We start from the raw sequence: 27,905 nt of genomic DNA on the forward strand, positions 1-27,905 counted from the left end.
TATCACCAATACTTGACAGTATTTCTACTCTTTAAGAAGTAGCTCTGTGCCCCAAAGGTTTCGGAAAGTGTGGTCCCTCCCACCCTATAGCTGCACCTCAGAGGGCTGACTGAGATCAGCACTGCGTCAGTAAGCTTCAGTCGTGACTGTTCCTCAGTAGCTGAAAGGTCACAGTGAATGCACATTAGATGTGTGATTTGATGCCACAGTTTTATTCTGTTGTACTTTGAGATCTTTTGTCTCATGTTAAAAAGACAGAGAACCAGTATACAGACAGTTTTTCTGTTGCAACTAATGATCAGTTTGTTTATTTGTGTCTTATTTTTTAATAAACTGATCAATATTTCAAGGGTCCAAAATGATTTGTCGACGATTTGTCTGACAAACCTAAAATCCAGATATTCAGTGTTCAATAATATAAAACAAAGCAAATTCTTACATTTGAGAAGTTGAAACCAGCAAATGTTTGAAATCTTTCCTCAGTAAATTCAGATAAAGTCCAGATTGTTGATTGATTTTCTGTCACTCACCTAGTCACTTAATTGACAAATCGTTGCAGTGCAAGGTGTGCACAACATATTACCAGTACTTGATTTCCCTTATCATCTAACCGATAGAAAAGAACAGCTACATAGATAAAGAAAAGCAAACAACTTAGAGAAAGAGTTTAAACTTATCAGGAAGACGTCCTTTATAATATGCAGTGTACAGTGTGAAATAAGTGAATGTTTCATCCATCACGACAAGAAACATCCAAGCTCTTAACACCTCATTTTATTGTCCCAACATTCAAAAGTACAAATAATTCAAACACAACAGTTTTATGAAAAAGAAAAAACAAACATTTACAGCAAGATTTTTATTTTGTTTCCAGTTTCAGAAATGACCTAAACTAGCAAGGATAACATGAAGTCATTCATCGCAGTAATTGGATTAATAATAAGAATAAGAATACTAAGAATAATAGCAATAATAATCATAATAATCATCATTGATAATTGTTAAGTAATAACATAAGCAGGAGAGAGTAGAGAGAGCCGCGGTCATGGGGCCCTGTGAACATTTTTTCGTCTTTTTTGTCTTTAAAGATTTCGTTTATAGATTTTTCAGATAGTAAACAAACACGTCTCAGGAGGAAAATGAAAACTGACAAGAAGAGCCTAGTTCCTCTGTTCACCTTCCCTCCTCCACTACTGGCTGCGTTGTTCCTACTGGCAGGCTGCCACTATAAGGCGCTACAGGGGATGGTGTGAGCCATAGGGGTTGGGCATAGAGCGAGGTGACGCAGCCCCATGTTTCAAACACCCTGACATGCACACACATTCACACACACACACATTCACACACACACACACACACACATTTTGAACAATCGCACATGCTATCTGTCACACACGCGCGCGCACATGCACCCAGGGAGACACATATACATTTGTATATATGTGCACTGAACAGACCCAAATGCACAATCACGCACACACACGTAATCACAAACACTTAACATATGTATATATTGTACATACGCACATATGGATGTACTCCGCACTAACAAACTTATGAGGACACACACAACACGCACACAACTACATAAAGGAACATGCATACGAACATGCACACATGCGCGCACACACACATGTGCACACAGGGTCTAGGCGGAACACAGGCACGCATCGTAAGAGTTCAAAAGTCATACAGTGTAGGAAATTAGTTCACACATCAGAACAACATTCTACTGGGGTCGTTGCATAATTCAAGCTCCCGTCGGCGGCGGGGAGCATGAAGGGGTCTGGTTGGGTTGGTTGGTTTGTTGCCGTTATGACGTTAGAACACTATGTGACTGGATGGCGCAGATGATGACTGGTTAATGGTGATGATGTCAGATGACCCGGCCTATCAGATGACTGAGGTGTGAGAGAGAGAGGATGTACTTATGCGAGCATGCGTCTGAGTGTTTAAAATGCTCTACACACACCTCCTTCATGTTTTCAAGTCTTAACAACAAACAAAAAAATCCAATTCCGTATATTTATACTTCTGGAACCATTCCCTTACCTTTCACCATTCAAAATATATAATATATATCATATTAGAGTATATAAAATATAGAATCGGTACAGTCCCTTTTCATACCTCCAGAGTACTTCTTAAGTATAGCAACAACTGCTGTAAATAACAGTTGGTGTGCAATGGTAACAATTTCTCATTTTTAAAGATTTGTTGGTATGTCATTTGAAAACATGATGTATATTTTTAAAAATAAGTTTTGACTCTTAAGTGATTTTGACCAATTTAGTCCAGTGCAATGAATGACCCTCAAACAACAATGGGCATTTGCTCCTTTTTAAAATGTATCTGCCCAAGCCTCCAAGAGCTGAATGTTATATAAAATGTTTACTGAAAACTGAAAACTATGCTTTCAGACCCACATTTTTGCATAAGGTTTCATCACAAAGCGGTAGTAAGTGGAGGGAGGGTGTGGACGGAGTGGCTTTTTAGAACTACACAAACTTATCACAGGTTATATTGAACCAGAACGACTGTTTATAACATTCTATTAAGACTAAACTTTATTGAAAAAGATCTAAAGATTTCATTTTAACAAGACAAGAAAAAAGCAATAGCAAATTTAACTATTAACTAGGTTATGCATAGCGAGTAACTGTTTCTAGTAATAAGGGAAGAGCGTCCCCCAACCCTCCAGACATTTTTTTCAGTTTTCTTGACTTTTAGATTTTTTTATATTGTAATTTTGATATATTGGTACAAAGCACAAACGTACTAAAAGTTCTCTCAGTGCAGTGGACTACTGGAAGAGCCTCTCCACTAGTCGCTTTGTTCCCTTTTGCTCAGAAACGCCCCCCTCCCTGTACCAGAATCACGCAAATACACAGACAATGAAACAAATAAATACATAAATACACAGATAAATTAATTAGTTAATAAATATATAATAAATAGAAATAAATAGAAAAATAAATAGTTTAAAAAATAGATAAGTAAATAAACTGCTAAACAAATACAGTTATATTCTAAGCTTTTTGTTCGGTTTCTTTTGCCGCGGTAGGTAACTGAAAGTTAATCCAAATCTTTTTTTTTCTCCACAAGCAACATGACAACAATTGAACAGTTTCCTCACAAGTTTTTCTAAGTAACTGAACCACCACTTCATAATAAGTTGTCATATGAAAAAGACAAGCTCAAACAAAAGAACAGTGACAACTCAGATAGTACAGTAGATATTGTAAAACAAATGTAGACTATATATATATATATATCATCTATTTGTACACAGCAAATAAAGACACAGTTGTCATAGATCCTTTTTAAGGAAACAAATATCTAGACTAACGGAACTAGCTAATCATCATTAAGTTTTGACAAACGTTTCACGCTCAGCAAGTAACCTAAAAGTCAGCAAGCCAAACAAAAAAATACAAAATAAAAATTTGTTCAGTGATTCTTACAAGGCCCAAATTTGTTTATCTGGTTATTCAGCAAAGAAATAGTCTCACCAGATTTTTGGGCCAACAATAAACAAATATTAAACAAAGAACAGCAGCTCAATTCAATGCCAACATCGAAGTATTTTTTTTCTTTAAACAACACATAGAACAACAAACTTGGATATTTAAGATATGTGAATAATGTAGTATAGCACCTACTGTTGATCGCTAAAAGGAAGTTCTTTTCAAATGTTAGTTCACAAACGCAGAGCGAAGAAAATGATATAATGTATAGTATGCTCTCTAAATGGATAGATGTGTATATATCTATTTACTGATATCCCATATTGACTGATGACAAAAACAGGAAAATAAGTGGACAAAGGGTCTTCTTGCTTTGGGCTCTGGACTATAAGGATGGTTAGGCCTGGGAAAGACCCCTCTCCCTTCCCTTTTGGGTATCGCTGTTGAATAATTACGCACTAGTACATATGTGAAAAATTACCAAAATCACCTGCCTCAGTTTGCATCCCTTTTCACAAAACCTTCCATCTACAAAATCACTGCCAACTTGGACTCCCCAAAAAACAAACAACCTTTGATCCTATAAAGTACCACGGCAGAACGACAAGACAAGGTGGTGCCCCCTCCCTCCCGCCCCGGCCCCCCCTAGTTAGCCAGTCAAAATATTTTTCTCTTTTTTCAAATCCAGATTCTTGTAAAAATTCTTCAATAATTATTATTTTAATTATCATTTATAAAAATAGATCTTCTTTCTCTTTATTTTTATCTTTTTCTAAACGCATTTTTTCAAGCAAAGAGATCTTCTCTTTGGCAACAGTGTTATTTTTTCTTAAATTACTGAACGTGTCATCAGGAAAGCTAACCCATCCCCTCCCTCACCCCATCTCCCTGAACCCCTGTGAGGAAAGACATTATGTTTTGTTTGCGATACAAAACAAAAACAATGTTAGAAATTCATTTTTTTTCTACATCAGAGTTACAGGGACTGTGGAATCCCAGCTATAATCGATAAGGGGAAGTTTTAATACACACTAAAAATGAATGAATGATTCACCAATTTAAAAAAAGAGCCCCCTCCCTTTCACCGACAGGGAGGTATATAATACTAACGACAGTGGATCCGGATTTACAAAAGAAAAACAAATCCTGAATCAAGACAGAGAAAAGGTTTCAATCTAAAAAGGACATTCTCTTCTCTGAAATAAGGGGATACAGGGATTTGCTACTGTTTACACAGAAGAGAAAAATCATTTTAACAACCACAACAAACAGAAAGAATATACAACAAAGAGAAGCCTGCTTTATCACAGGAACTTCCAAAAACTGAACATTTTCATCATTTCATTTTTGTAATACTTAGGCAACATTGGCTTATAGGTCCAAAGTTATAATATAAGCCATTTCTAGTTCAATTTGTTTGATGGTTTGTTGGTTGCTTTATGTTCCGGTTGGAGTTTGAGTTTGCTGTGTTGGATGGCTGTAGTAGGGTGGTAGTGGTAGTGACTGAAGGGGCTAAGGGACGGATGGCGGTGGGGGCGGGGGGGTTGGGGGCAATTTTGGATTGGACAGAGTCGCGGGGCAACTGCTTCTACCTGTTAAAGTTCAGGACTTGTGTGTCTTGTTAGTCTTGAAGGAGACTTGCAAGACGCGGTCGCCCAACCTGTAGCCGTTGAGACTGGCGATGGCCATGGCCGCCTCGTCATAATTCGTCATGGTGACGAAGCCGAAGCCTTTGCACTTGTTGGTGTTGAAGTCACGGATCACCTTGACATTGTTGACTGCGCCGAACGGCCCAAACAGCTGCCAGAGCACGCTCTCATCTGAATCTGGGGACAGGTTGTACACGAAGATGCACCAGCCAGTGCCGGTGTGCCCGGGGATGTTCATGCCAACCAGGCTGGTCATGCTGTCAATGGTGATGGGAGAAAACCTGAGAGAAGAGACAGAGCGGGGGGAAATGGAGGGAGAGCAGAAAGAAGGGAAGAGAGAACAGATAAGTTTTAATAGAACATGTTAAGGCATATAGTGAAATGGTGTCTGCATCTACTGTACATGAAATGGCCATAAACCTGTGAAAAATCTATCTTCTATGAAATCCTCCTTACAACACTGAAAGCTTGCCATGACGCTCACCTACATGACTCACTACTGTCTACCACCATACTAAATAACAAGCTTAAAAATGTAATCAGTTGAATATTTACAGTTTTCGGATCGAACCACAAACACACTGATCTCCACGCCAAATACGCCAATTCGGATGAATTAGAATTCATATGTATGACTGTTTATCGTACTTGCATGTATGTTTATGTCTAAATGCATGAGTTTGTATGTGCGACCGCATAACTACTAAATCCTCTCTGAGCTCCTCGATTCAGAAAGGCGTCCTGTCGGGAGTGACGAAAGTGCTGCGTGCTGGGCTATATTTCTGCTGAAGGAGATGCAGACGAAGGTTTTTCTCTTTGTGTCCTTGAGTGGCTCCTTTAGGAGCTAAATTGCAGGAAGTTGTTGAATTAAACCGTTGCTAGAAATTCATCAAAGATCATGCACCAGCCTGCTAAATCTGTTCTCATTCGCCTCATAATCTTCTCCTTTTTCTTGTGATGCAAGAGATTTGAATCCTCAGTTGACTTCACTTAATTGCCTTTCCGCTCAAAGGAAAGGGAAAGGAGAAAAAAAATACCCCACTTTTAAATAAAAGGTAAATGAGATAAAAAGGTTCATTTCTTATGCCACCTCTCTTCAAAAAACGACTATAGGCATTATTGGGTGTGCTTTAATTGAGATTTCCGCTTTGCTGCAGCTGTCTCGGAGAAGGCTGCTTTCTTAAGGAAAGGGAGGGAGGGAAGAGGGAGCAAACTAAATGGAAAATGGAAGCACTTTACAGCCCAGTGGCATTAAGGTACAAAGTGTATTCCTCCCACTCCACCCGCAGTCTGCAGGGTGTTCTGTTCTGTTCTATTTCAGAGCTCGTGGCACTGATCGATAGCGCTGCTTGCTGTTCAGGGCCCCCACCCCTCTCTCTCCAGCGACTATATATGGCCAGCAATCACTACGACCTTCCTGCATGACTTTGGTCATGCACAGCCTGCTTCTGACCATTGTGGTTACTGTGGATGTTAATGCAAGGGACTAGGGTAGTTGAATCATTGACTGCAAGGGCTCACTGCAGTGATTTGACTTTTTTGATTAAATGTGTTAAGTACCATAGGAGTGTAAAATAAACAGATTATACTACCATACATATCTGTATCATTAAGACAAGGCAAAACAGATTATAATATCTTTTTTCTGTTTTCACCATGGGTTGTTGCAGCAGCTCCTAATCCTTTGTCTGTCATCTCTACATGGCCTCAGTGTCTTGTTGAGGCGATTTTAATATTTTCTCCAGCATCAAACAGGTGGAATCTGAACAGGCCTCATCACGTCAAGGGCTAGTCCAACATGCTCAGCTGCATTCAGGCCTCTCCTGCTGGGCTTGTAAAAAAAACTTGTGATTTGTATGCAAAAGCTCTAGTATGGGTTTGTGAAAGTGCGAGGGTGACGGTTCGGAGGCTAGCTAACACTGCCACTGTGAGGCTGTGGAGACGAGTGTGCCTGCGTGTACGTGCCTGTCTGTGTGTGCATGTGTGTAAACGTGCATGCGAGCGTACCCACCAGAGCGGGACCAAACACTAACCAATGTTACAGACGAGACCAGGGGTTGCATAGCAACAGTGTTAGCTGACCAGATATCTATTCTGTCCTTTCTAAAGCCAACAATTTCCAGCTCTTAACACCTTTCTTCTTTCCTTTCAAATAATAACCTGAGATCACCGAAAAGCACTTCTAACTTGATGACATACTATGCAATCAGGACAGCTGAATCAGGCACTATTTTCACCTTTAGAAAATTATGTAAAGACTCAGAATGAGGGCACTGTGCTTTATTGGACACTGGAGGTGCTAAGGTTAAACCTGTGAATTCCACATCACTTTCAATATGATATTCTGTAACTAGTCCTGAATTCCTGAATCTGTCAAAATGCTTTTAGGGAAGTTTTTTAAAGGAACATTTCTGTTAAGCTAAACCTTGTTCCTGTTTGAGTAGCTAAGCTGACTTCAGATGGTGTCCCCTGTGCTTGCAACATGCAAGATGCCACCATCAGCACATGAAAGATCTCTCACCATAGTGGCTGCTGCTCTGAGTTATGTAACACCTACAGTATGGTAGCAAGAAAGCAAAATGAAACATGGAGGCGAAAGGAAGGAATTCGAGCAGAGCAGTGCCGAGCAAAGCTGGAGCTGTCTGCAGTGAAACAACATATCCTGTTTCCAGCAGGGATCCAGGTTCATCCAGCCTCATCCCTTGTCCTAGCTAAGCTAAGCACTATCTAATCACAGCTAGTGCCACCAAAAGAAGTTAAGGCTATATATATAATTTTGTAATGGCTTCCACTGTACCAGGAGGATTGTGTATGTAGTCGATAGTGGATGTGGAAAATATATTATTCTATAATCAAAGTGATAGATTCAAAATTTGCCTCTAAAGAGAGTTTTGTTCCCAAGATAGGATAAAGCTATAGCTGTAGAGTGACAAGGCAGGAGAACCTGAATCCGGTAGAAAAAAAACACACCTAGAAATCAGGAGCTTTACACCAGAGAACAAAATCCATTTTGTACACAGAAACAACCCAAAACAATTCAAACAACACCAGCACTTGTCATAATCAAAACAAAGCAAATTCATCACCATTGAAAACAAAGACTGTTTTCTGTTTTTTACACCTTAAGTGGTTGGTAGGGTTTTGAAACCAACTCAAGCTGACGAGGAAAAAACCAAACAAATCAAAGAACCAAAAAATGCAATTGACCTTGAACAAACTGTCAAACGCAAAGTGACTGCAAAAATACAAGGAAACATAAACTGAAAAAAGAACAGAAAAAAGGATATTGAAAAATCATTGAGTCAACATGGACATCTGGCATTCGGTGAAGTTTTTAATTACCTCTTTACGCCATAGGCCATATTAAGCAAATTGTCCAGCCTGTAAAGAGAAGGAGGGTTCTGGGGTTAATGGTGGGCAGATGGTCGATTCACTCAATGGAACTAATGTTAAGTCCCTGTAGGAACTGCATGGTCCTCCTCACTCAAGAACAAACAAACCCATCTATAGTTGGCCCATTACACTGAGGAGCCCCACCAGAAAATGCTATCATCATAGTTAATGAATCTACAGTACCATCAGTATGGTCGTCACTTGCTCAGTCGGCCACTGCCCTAGTTCGGCAAAGCCCCGCACTAGCTAATGCCAGAGCACATTGTTATTACCATAAATGTGACCGTTTTATTGTCAATACAAGACTACAGCAGTGGACTGGTCACAGTTCAGTATTACGGTCACGTATGGAGCACTAATGGAGGCAGGACTGGAGCATAGCATGGCACTCGGCTATACTAGAATGCTAGGCTAGCCATAGTGCTGCGCAATGGCAAATCATGCAAAAAAAATTGCATGTGGGTATCCATACAATTTATGCCACCACATTGATGGTTCATTAAAAGATGGAAGATAATGAAAATTTCTTTCAATAAATTATGGTTTTTAATTTGTGTTACCTCAATTAAGAGAACACCTGAGATGACAGGAAATGAGGTAAATGCCCTGATCCAGAGTTCTGTCAGTGTAATGGTTTGGCATTTGAATGATGGTGAGCGAGAGAGGCGATGATGATTAGTATGTTTCCGATGAGGTGGACCAACAAAAACACAACTGAACATTAAACTAGCCATGAAATTGTGAATGTCTGTCTTTATGGTCGGGGTCAACCTGTTAAGTGCTAACAGGTCAGGTGGAATGGCTGAGTGTTAGAGAGTGTCCTCTGCCTAAAAGGGTTAGTTTGGGGAAATGTTCTGGTTTCATAATAATTTAAACCTGTGAGCTAAAGCTACTGCAGTCAGCAAGGATAAACTACAGTTTGTGCGTGTCTGTGTGTGTGTGTGTGGCTTAAGAACCCAGCAGGCTGTGTGTATATGTGTGTGAGACTCTGTGTTTGTGAGCTGGGCTTCAGAAACCTGTGGGCTGTAAAAAATGTTGGCCCTCTTGGATGGATGCAGTCTGCTTGGTGACTCAATGACCTTCATTCCTCACTTGGGTCTGGCCTGTCTCATGTCTTATTAACTCCTCTGGCCTAATGGACAGGGGCCACGGCTTATTGAGCAACAGCTGGCTGGTGACGCCTCGTTCCTCTTGAAAACACTACAAACTCTCTGACTTTGACTCGACTATTGGGGTTGTTTCTCCTTGTCTCTTTGAGTCAACAAGCATTTTTGTCTTCTTACAATACAACTGCAACACAGTATTTACCGAAACCTTTTAGTAAGCATCACAATCTGTTAATTATTGCTTTTACCACAGCATAATCCAGGCATCAATTCTACTGGTAGCACAATTTAGAAGCTACATATTTTCATACCTTATATACACAACTTCATTATAATTTGATTGCAATTAAGAAATCAATTAAGCTGTGAAGGCTTATAATAAATAACTTGAATAATAATTATTATATTATATAACGCTAATACAATTTATTTTAAGCATTCTAAATTAAATTTACATTGTATGTTAGAGATAACAGATGATTAGAGATTATAAAATAGAAATCCTGCAGAACTCGATCAGGATCGCAGTAATGTAATATTCTAGCTGTGTTTTTAAAATATACTGTTAATACTGGCTCCCAAGTTACTTCACATTTAGGCTTCACGTTTAAGCTGCATTTAAAAAGTTATATTGCGGTTAAGTACCCACACTGAAATCCCCAAACTGTTGTCAGCTGAGTTAATTCACAAAACCTTTTTACATTTTACTTAAATGTTTTGCGTAAATTGTAGCCCTACTTATCTGGGTTTACAGTGTGTCTGTGTTGCAGCACTTTTTCACTAAACGTTACCAAAAAGTATGGAAGCAGCCCTAAAACAAAGAAAAAAATGGAGAAAAGGATATACAGAATCATTAAAGCAGTAATTAGCCCATTACGTGGGAAGGGAACAAGCAGGCTGCTTTGTGGGTAAATGAGTCAATTGGAGAGGATGCTCAGAGGAGAGGCGCTCCAGGCCCAGGAGCACGAAGACATCTGCTGGCCGCCGGGCCGATGGGCCACAACAAAACAACCTGCTGCTAACACACACACACTCACTCTCTCTTTCTCTCTCTCTCTCTCTCTCTCTCTCTCACATGTACAAATGCACACTGATGCACCCTCACCACGCAAACACTCTGCCAGCTTTTCACACTGCCTCTCCAAGCTCGATATAAACAATAGGGCTTTTGTGTTTTCTCTCAATGCATGTTAATGGAGGAATGGGCGTTTTAGTCTTTTCTTTTTTGAAACAAAAATCTGTTCAATTATAATTGGCTCCTGCCCTGGATATAATAAGGCTAATTTGCTAATTAGTACCATTAGTTAACGACAGAGAATCGGAAACGAGCCGGGATCTAGGGCTTGGTGTATTGTGCTTGAGTCGATTATGTTTGCTGTCTTGAAGAGGGACCATAGAAGCATATTATACATTTACTTGTGACACACAGGATCGATGTAATTATAACTGCAAGAGGATTGTACTGAATTCTGCACAGTTTATTTTTTGACTTGGGTTTTACCAGTTGTAGCAACTTGTTAAGGATGTCAAAGAGGGATCAGTTTTACAATCTCTAGTAGATCTAGTAGACTGTATTTTTGTAGTTTCAGTTTTCAAAGTTTGAAACACACTCACTAATAATATATATTTTAGCTTGAACTTTGATTTCATCTCTTGAAAGAATAAACAGAACAAACAAAACAGGTTGGACTGTATACTGTATACTTAATAAGAACATCGAACATGTCCTTTTGCTCTGTTGTCCTTAAAAGATTGAGTTAAAAGAAAGGAAACAGTGCACATCGAGCACATTTCTTCTTCTAAAACCTCAACACTTCTAAAGTGTTGAGGTTTTAGTGTAGGACTGGGGAGCAGAGAGCAGGAGCACAGGGACACAGTAAGGAAGTGTCCTGTGGTTGTGAGTTGTGATGAGAAGCGACAGCTCTCCTGTGGAGCCTGTAAATTGGCTTGGCGTATCACAGACACACAGCCACGCTACATCGCTCAGGTGTCACACCAGGGAAGCCGCTCCAGAAGAAAAATACCTTCCAAGCTCTGACTTTGATGGAGAGTAAACAGCACGACTGGCTTAGTGTTATTGAAAGAGAGAGAAAATTGTATAAGCACATATTCTGTCCACAATTCTAAAACATTCTTGTTTGACTGGATGATCATAAGATCACCTGTTTCTGTTTTGTTATTGTGGAGTGAGTGAGCCCTAACTATCGCTAGGTGTTGTAAAACATTTAAATTAAAAAAAAGGAGTGTTTGTGTCATTAGTGAGTGACAGGAAATGACCAGGTAGGGTGCCATATATAAAGTATGTCAGCCATATACTATATGATGTTAGGTGATGGCTTGGTGTAGAGATTAGTCACCTGGGCAAAAAACTATATTAGAATTGACTGAAGATTTGTCACTTGAATTTCTTTTCTTGAAACAAGATTAAAGCCCAAATCCTTAAATTAATTTTGGCATCATAAGTTTTAATTTGCCCTTTGTTCATTGGATTTCATTTGTGTCTCTTAAATTACTTCAGCTTTTAATACAAGGTCTAATGAAATATTTAATACAGTTGGTAATGTCTTGTACAGTAAGTCTGGCAAAAGTACATTTACACTAGCAATGAGTCAAACAATGAGTCAAACTACAACACTTGTACTACTTAATTATTGGTCATTGTATCAGTGTGACCAAATAATGCAGGATTAGGGCTTTATGGTCAGAAAGACAAAGATGGGGAATCAAATATGATATATATTTTTGTTTGTTAAACATTTAAAATATTTGTAATCAAATGCATGTTTTTGCCCAGGCCTCACAGGGATTTATCTAGGAAGTGTTGTCATGATGGCAGCATGATGAAATGAAGGGAAATACGTAGTTGTGAACGACAGAACCCCACAGTCTCTTATGAACAGTTCCTCTCTGATCTGGGTGGACCCACACAGAGTGCTCACAGGACCTGATTTACTGACACCTGCACCAGGTGCAGAGCTCACACCTGTTGTTCAAAAGGGGACAAATTTGCCAAAATAAATGTTCACATACAAAAAGTTGTATCATTGTTGAAACAGGGATATTGCTATGACTCATGCTCTTTATGTGTAGGCGTCACATCCCCTGTTCGAACACTGTAAATTGCATTTGGTGCAAATGTTTTCCAAATCAGGCCTGTTGTTTAGAACAGATGTGTTTCCTTGATTAAATGCATTCATTGTCACATAAACCAAGAATAATTGCTATTGAGTTGAACAGTGATGACTCGTACCAGAATTTTATCCCCTCTACACATTAAATCTGTCTCATATCCATATATGACATAGCAATCCTGTTTGTCATTTAAGGATACCAAACACACCAGTAATGCTAATCTTAATATCATGGCAACAAGTGTTTTGACATAATGGAAAATGTTAATCACACTATGATAAACTATCAATCACATCCCATTTAAGTCCCATTATAAATTTTAGTAGTGCTAACTATGCTAGTAAAATGCAAAAAGCTTTGCCCTTTGCTTTCCATTACTGTATTCTGAACCTCAACACATTAACTTGGAGATTCCCAACCTTTTGGGCAGATGGCGTCATGACCCCATTCTCCTCCTTATCATTATTATCTTTAATATTCCTGTTAATATTACATCTAAGGCACTTGTGTTTCATTTTGCTACAACAAATCTTAAGCTACTTCTTCCAAAATTATGAAACCGCATAGTCACTTCACTCTATTAAGAAATTTTTTTGGGGTCCCCAAATGAACATGAGAAGACTTTACCTTGGGTCAGCCCCCAAGGTTGGGAAAGTCTGCGTTAACTACACTCCTTTAAAATAATACTCATTGATGTCCCCATGCTATAACTGCAAACCTGAACAATTTCCCTCCCCATCTTGAATCTTTTCTGCCCCACTCCCTCCTCCATGACCCTCCCCTTTACTCACCTGAACCTCTGAGCCTGGTGGTGGAGGGGGCCTGGGTATCGGCGATTGGGGGACTGGTAGAGTTGCGACAGAAGGGCTTGGCTGGTCTTCTGGCTGGGGTTGTTGGCGAACTTGACCGTAATGGGCTCAGCGGCACCCGATGGCTTCTGTCCATTCAGGCCCTTGATGGCCTCTTCAGCCTCTATCCTCTTATCAAAGCGGATGAAGCCCACACCTCGGGAGCCACCTGCGGGGCCAGCAGATCACAAACAAACAGGGTCCCTTTTACTTCACAGGGTTTAGATAGAACATTCATATTCTGTGCATATGTGCTAAGTATATATGTACAGCATGTAGGTGGAGTTTTAAACATTATTTATTTGAACAGTATGTCAGGAAGCTATGAAACCAGATTGCTGTGTGCTTTAAAGGGCCTCTTCAAACATGTATGAATAATTTATAAATTGTGATTTACAGGTGACTGTGTGTATCAGAATGTAAAAAGACACAACTGAACAGAAAAAAGCTGAGGTTATAACAGACAGCATTTCTAATTCTTACGGAAGAGTGATAACATAAACGATGTTGACCAATTTTAATCACCAGGCTGTGATGCTGTGTATGTTTCCAGCTCTCTCTTGTAAAACAGATCTTGATCTCAGAGAGATTTCCTGAATAAATAAAGCATATATACACATATACAAGCTTGTAAATTGCAAAGAGAATTCAAACAGGTTTTATTTTAATTCTTTATATCTTATCATATCATGTATTTTTATTTTTTAGTCTCATTGGGTCCCTCCACTGCACCAACCTGGAACCAAACCTAATGTGCTGCTTTAAACACAAGGATAGGTACTGTAGGTTTGGAGAGAGACAGAAGACAGAGACAAATAGTATGATAACACACACACATACACACCAGCTGTAAACTGAGCTTACAGGGCTGCATTGTGTGTGTGTGTTTAAAGCTACACAGTCCATTCTTCCTTTATGCTCGCTCCACAGTCACAGTCAGCCATACACACACTCGTCATGCATTGGTCCCAGTGACATTTGAGCGGTTTCCTTGGAGATATTTTTTGACTGCCACCTGAGAGGAACATTTAGAGACTTGCTTTCTGGGAGGTCCTTTATTAGTGTCTCTGAATGCTGTGTGTGTGTAACTGACTGTTTATATATGTGTGTGTGTGCGCACTGGTATCTATTAATGGATGCTGTGCCTTGTTTTAATGAGGCTGCCTAGATGGCCCAGAGGATGCTTGCTCAGTGACAGCAGCACTCTGCTGAAGAGACTATTTACATAATACTGTGTGCACACAGGCATGTCTGTGTGACTGAGACTGAATAAAAGAGAGGCAGTGAGAAAGAGGGAATTTTGTGTTTGAGCATCATTGTGTGCAGTCTCTTTCTCACACATAAAAAGCCCACCTTATTGTTATTCCACATTTTTGTACATGCCATCCCTCTCCCCGTCTCTTTTTTATGCTTCCTGTTGGCTTGTCTCATAGTGCTCGCTCTCCTGAATTCTTATTCGGAGAAGCACCTTGACCATCTCACTTCCCCTTTTCTTCCTTTTTTTTCTCTCCAGGACACAGGCACCACAAGGTTATTTACTTTCCAGCCAAGCTGCAACATAAAAAGCCACTCTTTGAAAGCCATGATCAATGAAAAATATCTTAGTGATTCTCCATTGAAGTTAATTTTAGGGCAAGCTTATTATTTTTTTGCTTTTAGTTGTTCCAAAAAGAATATAAAATAAAATAAAATCTGGTAATTTATTAATGTTTATTTTTTTAAATTTAAAAATGGTTTTATAATTGGATTTTTAAAATCTAATACATAAATCTGGCTGAAAGTCAGATTTTAAGAATACCATTTTCAGCACAAACACTGTAGTTTTATCTTTTTGTTTAAATTACTTAGAGCGACTGAATAACTCATTTGCACTTTGTCTGCAATTTTATCGCCTCCTTCGACTACTGGACGCATTTTCTTTTCTGTCAACATTGCAAATGGACCTAATTTACTATAAACCTTGGTCATCAGTGTCCTCTTGCAGCAGGAGAAACTATAACAGTAGCTTTTAACTCATGTGCTCTGTTTGTTTGTTTGTTTTTTTTAATAAACAAATTCTAGTTATTTTTCAGTGAAATGGTAAAATCATAAAACAATGACCCTTAAGTTTTATTAGGCGTCTAATCAATTTTCTGGACACAAGGTTCTAAATTTGCAAAAGACGCAACCTTCCCTCACACTCTACACTGACCACACACACTGCCGTGTACTGACCTGAACCACGGCATTTTCCTTACGCCTGCTTGATGATCTCATTAACTTCTATTCAGTGTAAATTATTCTGTTGAATTCTCATTTTTACCTTTCCTTGCTCCCTCTCCCCTGACAGGTGCCAACTCTGTACCTGTACATTTTAATTAGCTTGTCAGAAGCTGAAAAATAACAATTCTAATGGGATCTACACAGTGCAGACAACAAACACTGCTGTTCCTACAGTTTTCTTCATTCATTACTGTAGTTGTCATGCATGTGCTGTATGTGGGGTAAAATGGGGGTCACTGCTGTTTCTTTGGGGAGAGTTTTTAAGATACCGTCAGTAACTGTGATTGGCAGTGGGCATTTGTATTTTCTATTTAGACAGGTAAACTTAAACACCATGCTTCTTGCTAATTGGAAACTGCTCGATTTCTGGACAGTCTTGCGCTCTAAGGCACTTGGCAACTGTAAGAGCCTTGCTCAAGGGCACATCAGTGGTAGTTAAGGAAGAGGAGAGCTTTGCTCATTCACTTCCTCCACTGAGACGAGAGGAGAAGAGAGGACTGTATTCGTCCTTTAATCCTCACACTTGTTTGGCCTTGAGCTGCTCCTAAGCTGGTTCTGGCTGGAGGGCCTCTAGACAAACGCTTGGCATACAGATGAAGGCACGGCACAAACAGACACACACACACACACGCACATACTTAAGTGATAACTTGAAGAGGTGCTATTGAGAATGAAGTGTGAAAAGAGGAATAGAGATTTGTAATTGTCTGTGAACAATTGCGTATGTGTGTGTATTTGTGTGAGAGACCGTATGAGAGAGAGATATTGAAGATTTCTATGTTTGTACTTTTATTTTCCTGTAAGTGTGCATCAACTATTCTTGGCTTTGAGTTTATACAATAGAACTATAAGGAGATGAGGGAGCTGAGGTGGCAGTTGACCCCATCACCCTTAAATCTTGCCTAACAATAAGTGCGTGCGTGCACGAGTGTGATTATCTCCCAACATGTTGGTGTAGCCAGTGCAGACAAGCAATCTGGGGCTATAACATAATTCACTTTAAGATTTCAAAACAAGTTCAGGTAATAAAATTGAAAGGATGTTCTTTGGCTTGGACACAGCAGGGTGAAGTCAGTGCTCAGTCACAGTTCAAGGTTGTGCTGTGAAACATTCCTGCTGTATTCTGTTTACTGTCACTAGAGAGGAGGAAGAGATCAATGGGACTTTGCAGGAGAAAAACCTGATGGTGCTGTGAAATGTGAACTAACCGACATACAATGTTTGCAATACTGTATAACCAAACAGCATTCATCTGCTGACTTGATCTGACCAGCCACTGTTCTTTCTTTTACCTTGTCTTTTGCTTTGCATACTTTGCATACTGTCTTTAAACCCTCCGACAAAGACATGTTTTGTACAGTGCTATACAAATAATTATTCTTTTGCCTATTATTGTTCTTAACCTGCGAGGGGAATAGTAATAATGGAGCTGAACTTGACTTTAGATGCATTGTGCTTTTGATTGACATAATTCCTCACATTGCATCAAATACTGAATGTATCTTTATATCATAGTGCATCAAGTTCACCAGGCACTACATCATTGCGTCAAATACTCCATGACTGTATTTATGCTTAATGCGTTCTGAAGTTGTCACATCAAATCAAATCACAAATACAACAAGAAATGACTGGAGACTGACCAGGGACATATAGTCCCTTTATCTGTATCTTTGTTCCCAGAATTATTCTGTCAAAGGATAAAGTTTGAACAAATCCCACTAAAAGAACAAAACCAGCAATGAATAAATCAATCTCTTAATATTGTCTGACTTCACTACTGTGTTTGTGTCACTCAAGACTTAAGTCCACTTATTTCCACTGAAGACATACATTTTTAAAAACCATTCAAAAATACATATTTTTAGGAAAGCAAAGTGATTTCCTAAAACAGCTGGGTACTGTAGTTTTTAGCAAGCGTCATTCATACAGGAAGAAAGATGCATTTGCTGGGGACCATGGATTAATACACATTGGTAAAGTAATGAGTATTTACAGCAGCAGATTAGGCTTTTGCTACACAGACTATACTTTTTTTAAGGGATTTTTTTGACAGTAGGATAAATATAAGACCAGCCTTACCCTTTAATATTATCCAAGTATTTATCTAAAAGAATAACCAATTTAATAAACCAGTTCAAAATGAAAAACCTGCTCCATGAATCCACATTACACTCAAAGTTTATCCAGGTGTTTTCTTATTAGCACATTGTCATGCCATATTAACGTAGTAAACCTTGAGAAGGGTTTATTTTTCTCTTGTTAAACATTACAACAAAAACAAACTTGCAATCTATGAAGCAAGCTGCCAGTCTAGGGAGTCCAACCTAATGACTGTCCTTTCAACCAGCCCCAGAAGCCTAGGCTACTTATCAACCGCCAGCCAGCCATACAGGCAACATTAGAGCACAATGTACTTACTAAGGTACAGCAATCTGTCTTTCTCACTCTCTCTCTCTCTTCTTCTCACTCTCGTTTTTTTTTGCTCTCCCTCTCCTCCACAGTAATCAACAGAGGCTTATGTAACTCTCTCTACCTGTGCTTATCTCTCTCTAACACACACCGACAGGCACATTGGCTGCCTTACTAATAACACGCTACCTCAATCTGGGGAGGGGGAAACAGAGGGAGAGAGGTTGGGGGGACAAGAAGCAAGTGCTAGGGGTGGGGACGGGCAAGGCGGTAATGAAAAGGAGAAAGGGAAAGAGTGGGAACGAGTAGTGAGGAAGGAAAGGACAAAAGGAGAGAAGGTGATGGAGGAGAATGTTAGGAGGTGACAGTAAAAGGATGATGATGAAAGGAAACACTGCTATTCTTGCTTCCTCCTGCCCAAACAAAGCCGCTCTTTCTCTAAAACCCACTATCATTTCCCCAAACACTGACTGACTGACAGAGAGAAATGACTGCTCCTCTGAGAGACCAGAAGAGAGGAGAGAGGTGAGAAACCTTGCTGCTGGGTAATGAAACACACACACTTTCATTTTCTCTCTCTCAAACACACAGTTTCATGCATCTAGTGCACTGTATCCTTGTAAGCAGGCCCATACGCTCGCCGAGACAGACACATGCACCAATGCACGCATACATAAGCAGAAACTTAAAATATTTTCAGGTATTCTGCCATTCTATCTCCCATCCTTTTATCTTTTGAGGAGCTATATTGTGCCAATTGTATCAAATGATTCAACTTGCTTTTCCAAAAGATTTATAATATGGCAGAGGCAGAAAGAAACCCTCTTCCTGCTGTCTTCTAATTAGAGAGAGGGGAAAAAAAGCAATGTCCTTGTCTTAAGTAACATTACTGTGCCTGGCTACAGATGGCGTTTGAAAAAGCAGCAAGAGGAGAGACGAGGAGACTTTGAAGAGTGGAGGTGCCCTGTGCTTTAGCCTCTGTCAGAGCAGAGCTTCAACCATCTGTCTGGTGTGTGCGTGCATATATCGATGTATGCGGGTGTGTGTGAGCATGTGTGTCGGCTACCGCAGAGATAGTATGTGCTGGTAAGATTATAGAAAAATAGCTAAAGGCAGAGAAACGGCAGACGATAGCACGAGTCAAGGCTGCAGTCATCCCACCTAGCGGGTGCACCGCTCTGCTCGTATTACCTTGACCGTTCTGTTCTCTACTACTGGACAGGTGGAGAGCAGGGATTCAGTGTGGTGTCAGTCTAAAGGAAAACATCCATTATTCAAGTCAAGAGAGGAGAGGAGAGAACATTCCAACTGTACAGAGGAAGGGTAATTCCTCCGAGAAAAATTAGTGTTGAAATTCACAGATACACTATGCAAACAGGAATGGTCTAAATATAATAAGAAACAAAAAACAAAATTGTAGAGCCACACAGGTACACGAAGAGCTCTATTTTCATGGCCTTGGAAAGACTAGCACAAACGGCTCCATGAAGTGGCATTTCTCTGACCTTGAGATACATGTTATTTTGGTATTTTTGTACCCAGTGCAGCATGCATGCCACAGAGGTGGAAGGAGAGGCAAAAGGAGATGGGGGTTCCATGCAGATGAGGCTGCGCAGTGGGGTGTTCGTGTTTTGGTGAAAATTGTCTCTGATGGTGCTCTGAGATTGGAGGGCTTGGTCTGTTTTCAGTGCAACATCACACAGATGACTTTTAAGCAGATAATTTTGGTGATTCCATCAGTAAACACTAAATCCTTGACGGAAAAGAGCAACTACTGAATAATGTATAAAATTAATAAACAATTTTATTTAGTAGTCACACTTAAAATTGATGCCAATTTTGCCACTACTTTGTTCAACTACACTATATAAATCAGTCTGTACTTCAGATTATGGGATGATTTTTACATCTATAACCCACAGCTGCTGTTAGATGGTATGAAAACTTTCAGTTTAAGTGGTTAAATCTGAAAGTCTTCTGAAGGCAGGAGGACACATATGAGTTTATTCTGCAGCTTCTTTATTTTAAAAAGCCACACAAGTGTTATTATGCACAGCAATGCTAATTACTGTAACACGTCTATGCATCGACGCACAGGGAACTGGTCTGTTAAACCTTTCTGAGGTAATTTTGCACACAGTTCACACACTTTGATGACTTTGAGTCCTCTCATTCTCATTCCATTATCTTTCCAACCGTCTGTTCGTTTCTCTCTTTCTCTCTGACTCTCCTCATCTAAAAATACCAGATTACAGGGACAACAGCTGTGTGTTTTGTGGCTTTCCTCCCAAGAATCTAGCGAGAGTGGTATTTTAGTTATGACTGCACCAGCTTTGGTTGAATTTTATAGGGCTGAGTCACGCAAGTAATCTTCAGACAATTCTGGCAGCAGTGGCTTTATTGTTGCATGTAAACATAATCAAATTTTCTCAAGCCTCCAAAAGAGTCAGTAACTACACACAACAATTTCTGGGTTAATCACTAACAACATTAATGCAACATTATGCATGCAAAGCACGACATGACTGGACTTTCAACATCTCCATAAACATAAATTCAACTTAAAAAGGCACATCATGTGCTTGTGGCAGCAAACTGTATTTGTAACGCTGCATGTTTGTGCATTCAATCTCTCAGACAAGCAATGTTTTTTTGTTTTTTTTACTTGGAGAAGCCAGTTTGGGATTTTTTTTTTAAACCTTCAATATTCAGTACAAAACTTGGCAGTAAATAATACCAAAGTGTCTGAAAAGCTTTCAAACATGGATGCCTCATGTCAACTGAATTTCAAGGTAACTAAACCTTAATTTAATGCTATTTTGGTCAGGAACAACTCTACCTATCGTACAACTGTAGCTCAATGCCAAATAATTATTCATTCAGTGAACAAAATGCATTCGTTATTAGTAACACTGGCAATCACCATCTTGAGTCGTATGTTGGCATGAAAGCTTGTGAGTCGTTACCATGGGAATCTTTCCCATCGCTACCTACCATCCCACATGAAGAGACCGCAGCATCAGCCTTTTCACAACCAATCCTTAAACACACTGAGCAGCAATTTAGTTTCACATCAGAGCCTGCGTTTGTGGAAGCCAAGTCTGTGGATCAATTGTATTTGCAGTCATTGATTAGGTAAGCATTGACCTCTGTTCGCATTCAGGTCTGGGATGAAGGACTAGGAATAGCCAACTATTGATCCAAAGCTGCCTCTGATATTATATCTGTTTCAAATTGAAGCTAGCCTAAACCAGCTATCAGAGCGCAAGATCACGGCCTGGCTGCCTTCCCTGAAGGTTAGAAAGAAAGGCTGGGGGAATCCGGCTTGCACTATTTTCACTGATAAAGAGAAGAAATATGCTTATCCATTCAGAAGGAATCGATAGACAGAGGCAGGGAAAGAGGAGGGAGAGGGGATGGAGGAAGAGATGGAGAGATATCCTTGTCAAGTCGATGTTGCGTTAGCTCTCTGAGTCTCTGGGGCAATTTGGCAATTTTAGTGGATTTTGTTTCAGCTGCCTCTGACTGAATGATGCTAACAGTGATGTTTTTAAAGTTCCCTCTTGTTTTTATGAACAGAAGAGTGACTGCAGGGTGCATCCTGTTGATGAGGAGGTCGTTTAGAGAACAGACTTCATGTTCCCAATTTAGCAGAGCAGGAGCTGGGGATCATCAGCCCATCTGCCAATGGTCACTGAAGAAGATTCGTTACTTCAACAGCTTTATGTAGCACTGCTGTTTCTATGTATTTCGGTCTGCACATTGCTCTTCTCTCACTGCCTTTGCCATTATTGTAGACATTGTAAGGGTGTGTCTCAAGTCAGTCGCCAGTTCAGTGGGAGTAGTGAATCACTGAGCGAATTGGATTTCAAGCACTGATTAGGTCACTGATTCAATAAATATAGGGAGACTGGTGAGTCACTGATGACCTGCAACACAACATCAAGGCACCACAAGATAATGTGGTCACATCGACTTACATCCTTCAGGTCAGGAAGACTAAGCTTTTAAAAATACATTAGAAAATAAAAATTAACTATAAACATTGTTTTCCACATGTAGGTGTTAGGTAACAAGGGATACTTCTCAAAGGACTAATTTCAGAGCAGTCACTGGAACAATATTGGCATTAGGACATCCTGCAGTATGGCTGACTCCCTGAACAGTGTGTTACTTACTGAAATGGGGACTGGTTTGATATACACCACAAATCTGTCTGAGCCAGTCTCTTTCTCTGTCTCTCCTTTTCCTTGTTCTGTACTTACATTTTGGGCAGCCACAGGAGAGTTTTAATTTGCAGCCCATTTCTCTCTTAATGGCAGTGAGTGTGTGTGTGGGTGTGTGTGTGTGTGTGTGTATGTTTTGTGTGCATCTGCCTCAGTACAGTAACAGAGAAAAGAAAAAGATGAGTCAATGATGCCAGCATACTACTCTCAGGGCCCTTCTAAAGTCCTCCATGTTTTTAATCACCAGCAACTCTAACATCTAATTAATCATTAACATTTCTCCTGCTGATCTTTAATCCTCTAGGGACACCTTGAAGAACATCTCTCTCATACACGTGTGTGTGTGTGTGTGTGTGTGTGTGTGTGTGTGTGTGTGTGCATACAGTATATGTGTATTTCAGTTTTGAGGCAGGCAGGTAGGGTGGTAGTCAGGACAACAATTAGTGTAGTCAGGGTTGTTAGCAGGCTTACACTGTATAAACACCTCCTGCTCTATATATAAAAAAGTGTATTTGGTCAGTAAGAATCCAGCCTGCCTCCCAATGATACGTCCAATGTCTATATGATACAAGGGGAAAACAGCAATGTATGGTAATGGTAGCTATCATGCAAAAATAATTGTTCCAATGGTTGATTTCTCTAGCATTAGTTGAAAGGATGGAAAAGTTGGGTTTGGTGTGCAATTCAAATTAATTTAATTTAATCAAATTAGTTACCATGTTGTCATTTTCTGTGCTTGCTTTGCATTTTTGAAAATTGTTTGAAAGGAACGGGGTTTTCCCTTAATCCTTCAAATAACACAAGCTAGTTTGACATTTGTGTTGGAAAAAAGAATGCTTTTACAATTAAAAAGCGCAGTGTGTTTAGCCACATGTGGTCCATCAAATAATAATGCCACACACAGGATACCCTTTAAAAACCAACCAATCAAAATATTCCCTAATACTAACATATATTTATGTAAATTGATAATATCAATTGAATTAGCAGTGTTCTTTACCTAATCCAAGCACAGATTCATTCCTTTGTTGTTAACACTAGCTTAAATGGGTGTACTGTGGCTGTACTCAAAGCTTGGCCTAAGAACACTAGTTAGTTGCCCCAAATGTAATAATACGCCCCAGTTTTAATACTTTTGTTGTTTGGCAAAGTAATAGACAAAAATTGGGCAAAGAAATATACATGTTGGCCGGCCATTGTATTGCTACTTGAACATACTGCATATATGTAACCCATGGACAAAGTGACATCAAAATTTAGTGACTCTAATGCCTTTTAATAGAGAAATTTGTTAATATTAATCATTTTAAATCTTAGTTTAAAATCACAGGATTTAACAGGAACAATTATGTGAAACACTTATTTTCTTAACAGACATTTTTCTTTGATCTGGGTGTTCATCTTTATCTGGACATGCTTGTGAGAACACTCCACTATAAAACTGCAGGCCAGTCAAGAATGGTGACATGATGAATTATTGACTCTCTTGTGAACTCAAGCTATGGTGAATTCATAAGAACCTTGCCTTCCCGTGACCAGTACCGCCTCTGTTGAGATTTGTTTTATTCATGGTGTGTGGCCTAAGCTGAGAAGCAAAAAATCAGAGATGTGGCTGTGGTGTGAACAGATGGGTTTTCTGTGGCCTTGCTCCGTGTTGCGTGGCTGTGTTTCTTTGTAGGGAATCCCAGCGGTCTAAGTAGCATGGTCCTATGACAGGTCTGTTAGTTAAAACAGATAGACAGGAGATGTGCCCACCTCATCTAAATGTGTGTGGATGAGGGTAGAAACAGACCTATCTTGTTTTCCACATTTCCTTTCCACCGCCCTTCTCTTTAGCTCTCCCTTTGCTTCCTTCCTCTCCTCATTTCCTCTCCTTCCCACGTCTCTCCTCATCTTCACTCTGTTACTTGTTTTTCTTTTCCTTTTCTCTGCTTCCTCCCTCTTCATCTGAACTCCCCCCTGTCTCCTTTGTTTTCCTTTCCTCTGCTTTCACCTCTCTTCTAACCCTCTCTCCTCCTTTGCTCAGTGTGTACAGACAGGCGTGCACTTCACTGCCAGCAGTGATTTATTCTGCTTAGGCAAATGAGTGTGGCTTACAGCATGCTGCTCCCTTTCTGCTTCATCAGTACACATTGCACATAACACTGGAGCAGGTTGCAGCCTGTAGGCACACACACAACCCCTGAAATGGATCTAAGAGACACCCTGGAGGGGTTCTTCTGCAATACAATGGGCTGATGTGATTCATTCCTGTGTTTAGGATGTAGTGGAATGTGTAATTGAGCATGTATATTACGCAGCTTGTGCCTCTCATGTAATCACTGTTTTTACCACGGCGCCCTCGGCTAGGGCAGTGGTCAGAAAAATTGCCTATTGAGGTCACTCGCTCACTGAGCAATGCTTGGTGGATAGTTAGGCTGGCGGATGTGGTCGAATCACTTTACAACATTAATACAAATCTTTCTGTCACTACCCCATATCATATTTGTTTATCTTTTCCTGCTTTTTTTCACTGTATCACAATGTATTAACACACATAGGAATTTCTTCTGTATGTTTGTGCAGATATAAAATAAGACAGATAGTCACTGCAATCAGATTGTGTTTTATGCTTATGTGGTCATGATAATACACTACTTCTATACACAGATGAAAAGAGGACAGTATAGTCCAGTATTGTGGAGCATCAACACATTTCAGTTTGACAAGCACTGTCATACAATAAACTAGAGACCTTCTGAACTGTTACATCAGAGTTTACTACTTTACAGTATCAGCAGAGATGAGCACCCAAAGATATGTCATGTTCAGTTGCCATCTTTGTTTGGCTGAAGAAAATGTTTTGCTACTTGAGTAACGGTTGTGTGGGTACTTTTTGATCCAGATGGACAGACAGACAGAATCTGAATATTCTGGAAATACCTTGAAAACTATGTTAGGTGTTGTTATTTATCTTTATGAAAAAGAAAGATAAATTGTTGTTTTAAACAGTTTAGCTGAGTGAATTAAATGCAAAAATCTCAAATTTTAAAAAAAATGACAGAAGAGGCACAAATTGAGGTTAATATTACGCATGTGTCTTAACATCATACAACAAAATTACTGCACAACGCATATAGTAGAAAAGACAAACAATTGACACACAATGCTTTCTGTTTACAAAATGTGTAATGAGTAAAATATTTAGTCTAAATATCTTTGTAAATGGCTGGAGGATATTAATGTGTAATTGAAGCAGTGACATGATGCATACGTACATACAGTATGTAAGTGTGGGCTGTGTGTCCGCCTGGTCATGTGTGTCAATCTGAAAATGTATAGACAGAGGAGGCGCTGCCCCATGGATACCTGTGACCTGGTCGACAAGGATGCGGGAAGTGATGATGCGTCCGTACTGGGAGAAGAGCTGCTCCAGCTCCTTCTGGGTCATAGTCTTGGGCAGACCGCTCACATACAGGTTGGCATCACGGATGGAGGCTGAGCTGGGTCGTGCGTATGACACCTGTGGGAAAAGAAACAAATTCTTAGGTATATAAATACCAAATTAGGGCACCAATACTTAATTACTCATTAACATCCCAGTGGGTTCAAATCTAAACAAGATAACACTGTGAGAGGTAGGATTTTGTGTTTGTGTGTGTGTATATGTGTGTTTTAGATGGGCAGGGCTCTGGGTCATTGGATCCTCAGGGAGGAAAATGTGACTGTATTTTCTCAGTACACCTTGCCTCAGGGATTATTGTCGTCAGGAAAAGATTTAGCTCCTTAGAAGACCGAGAGATAACACTTAAGTAGTTTTCTGGGAGAGGCAGAGGAAACTTTGTTCCCTTGGGTAGAAACCACAGGTGTTTCACTTTAAAAGGACAGCTCAAGTAGCCAGGGGAACAGGATTAATCGTATTAGGAGTTTGGCCAAAAAAGTCACTTCATTCACTGTATTGATTTCAAGCATTATTCTGAGTTAAAATATGAATAAATAAAAAAAGGGTAAGAGTTAATAGGTTGTGATTGCAGATGTCTTTTCCAGTGGGCAATTTAATTAAGACATTAGCAATAAACCTAATAGTAAGTTAACAAAAGCCTTTAAGCTTTTCACCAAGCACCATTTAGCCTTGTAAAGTCTGAAGAGTCGATTTCACAGTTTTGTTTTATTAAGCAGGTATAGAGTATGTGTAAAACTTTTAACATATTCTCTACTGCAGAGCATCTGTAATGGGAACAAATTGTTGCTTTTGTGTGTCCCTTCAGAAATTTCTTTTATGCAGTGCTGCAAAAGCACACGCAACCATACACATATTCACACACACACACACACACACACACACACATAAAATCCATTACATTCTTGCCCTTGCAACACTCTCCTGGACAGCAATCTCACAGAGGGAATAAAAAGACTTCCTCATGTAACCACTCACCCACACAATTTCACTCGGTTCCTCATTGTCACGCGCTGGTCCTCCTCCTCATTTCCACACACGTACAGAAACACTTATTCCACAAGCACATGTCCATAAACACACGCGCACACACAGCTTTCGGTGCTGTTTTTCAGTCATTCACATTCTTCTACCTAGAATATTCTGTGTGTGAATGTCATCTATAATGGTGCAAATGGCTGGAAATGAAATAACTGGTTATTCTGTGTTGTGTGGCTCCCAGCAGTAGCTCTCTGCCAGTTAACTTTTAGCTGTCAAACGTTGTCCCCAACATCTTCACGTGTAGCCCCGATTTTGCTCCAGCAAAGGTTGCGTAAATCCCATTACTACTGCTGCTGAGTGGAGCAGCTTTCCCTTCTACTACTTTCATTACCTCTGACATGTGGAGACATAAGACATCAAATAAGGTTAAAGTCAGGCAAATATGGTGGATATGCACTCATATCCTTGAGCAAAAGCATGGAAATCCTGCTGAACTCTAATGGTGGGAGAATGGGATTGAGAACAGCTGGCTTTCCCCATGTCTCTCCTCTTTCTGTCTCTTCTTTCACAAATCTTCCTCTTTGGCCTCTCTGCTCAGCTCCTCTGTCTTCCTCTTCCTCTCTGCATCTCTCTCCTTTTTCGCTGCCTGGATCTTTTCCTCCTGCTTCTCTCCTTCCTTCCTGCTCGCTGCCTCACTAAACCTTTCTTTTGCTTCCAGATTCTGCCTCTTTTTCCTCCTTTTTTCTTCTCTGTGCAGCTCTCCCTCATTTTCTCTCCCTGTCAACCAACTCCAGATGTCTAATCCATTAACACCTCCTCAAGCTGTGAGCAGTATTGTGTACAAGTGTGTTGTGGTGTGTGCTTGCGCGTGTGTGTGTGTGCGTTCAGGAAAGTAAGAAAAACTGTAAGTGTGAAGATTAAAGTGTTCACAAGCACACGCTGTATAAACGTGTCTGAGATTATGTGCATGCGTGTCACTGTGAGCTCCTC

General features: G+C 39.9%; 2 protein-coding genes across 10 annotated transcripts in view; one reads left to right on the top strand and one right to left on the bottom strand.

Annotated features, from left to right (window-relative positions):
• The window catches only part of agbl4 (AGBL carboxypeptidase 4), a 434,053-nt gene that overhangs the window by 46,618 nt on the left and 359,530 nt on the right, over positions 1 to 27,905 (top strand). The gene's annotated exons all lie outside the window — the stretch shown is intronic.
• elavl4 (ELAV like neuron-specific RNA binding protein 4) overlaps positions 760 to 27,905 on the bottom strand; it is an 84,261-nt gene continuing 57,115 nt past the window's right edge. For 7 of the 8 annotated variants that reach the window (XM_067597041.1, XM_067597045.1, XM_067597039.1 and 4 more), the window contains 4 exons: positions 25,844 to 25,997; positions 13,539 to 13,764; positions 8,459 to 8,497; positions 760 to 5,397 (listed from right to left, as the gene is read on the bottom strand). In XM_067597041.1, coding sequence (XP_067453142.1) covers positions 5,070 to 5,397; positions 8,459 to 8,497; positions 13,539 to 13,764; positions 25,844 to 25,997 — 747 coding nt within the window. In that variant the 3' untranslated portion in view covers positions 760 to 5,069. The remainder of the gene's footprint in view (positions 5,398 to 8,458; positions 8,498 to 13,538; positions 13,765 to 25,843; positions 25,998 to 27,905) is intronic. The other variant, XM_067597040.1, reaches the window with a different exon arrangement.

Source organism: Thunnus thynnus, chromosome 8, assembly GCF_963924715.1.
Source record: "Thunnus thynnus chromosome 8, fThuThy2.1, whole genome shotgun sequence".
In the NCBI taxonomy this organism is placed as follows: domain Eukaryota; kingdom Metazoa; phylum Chordata; class Actinopteri; order Scombriformes; family Scombridae; genus Thunnus; species Thunnus thynnus.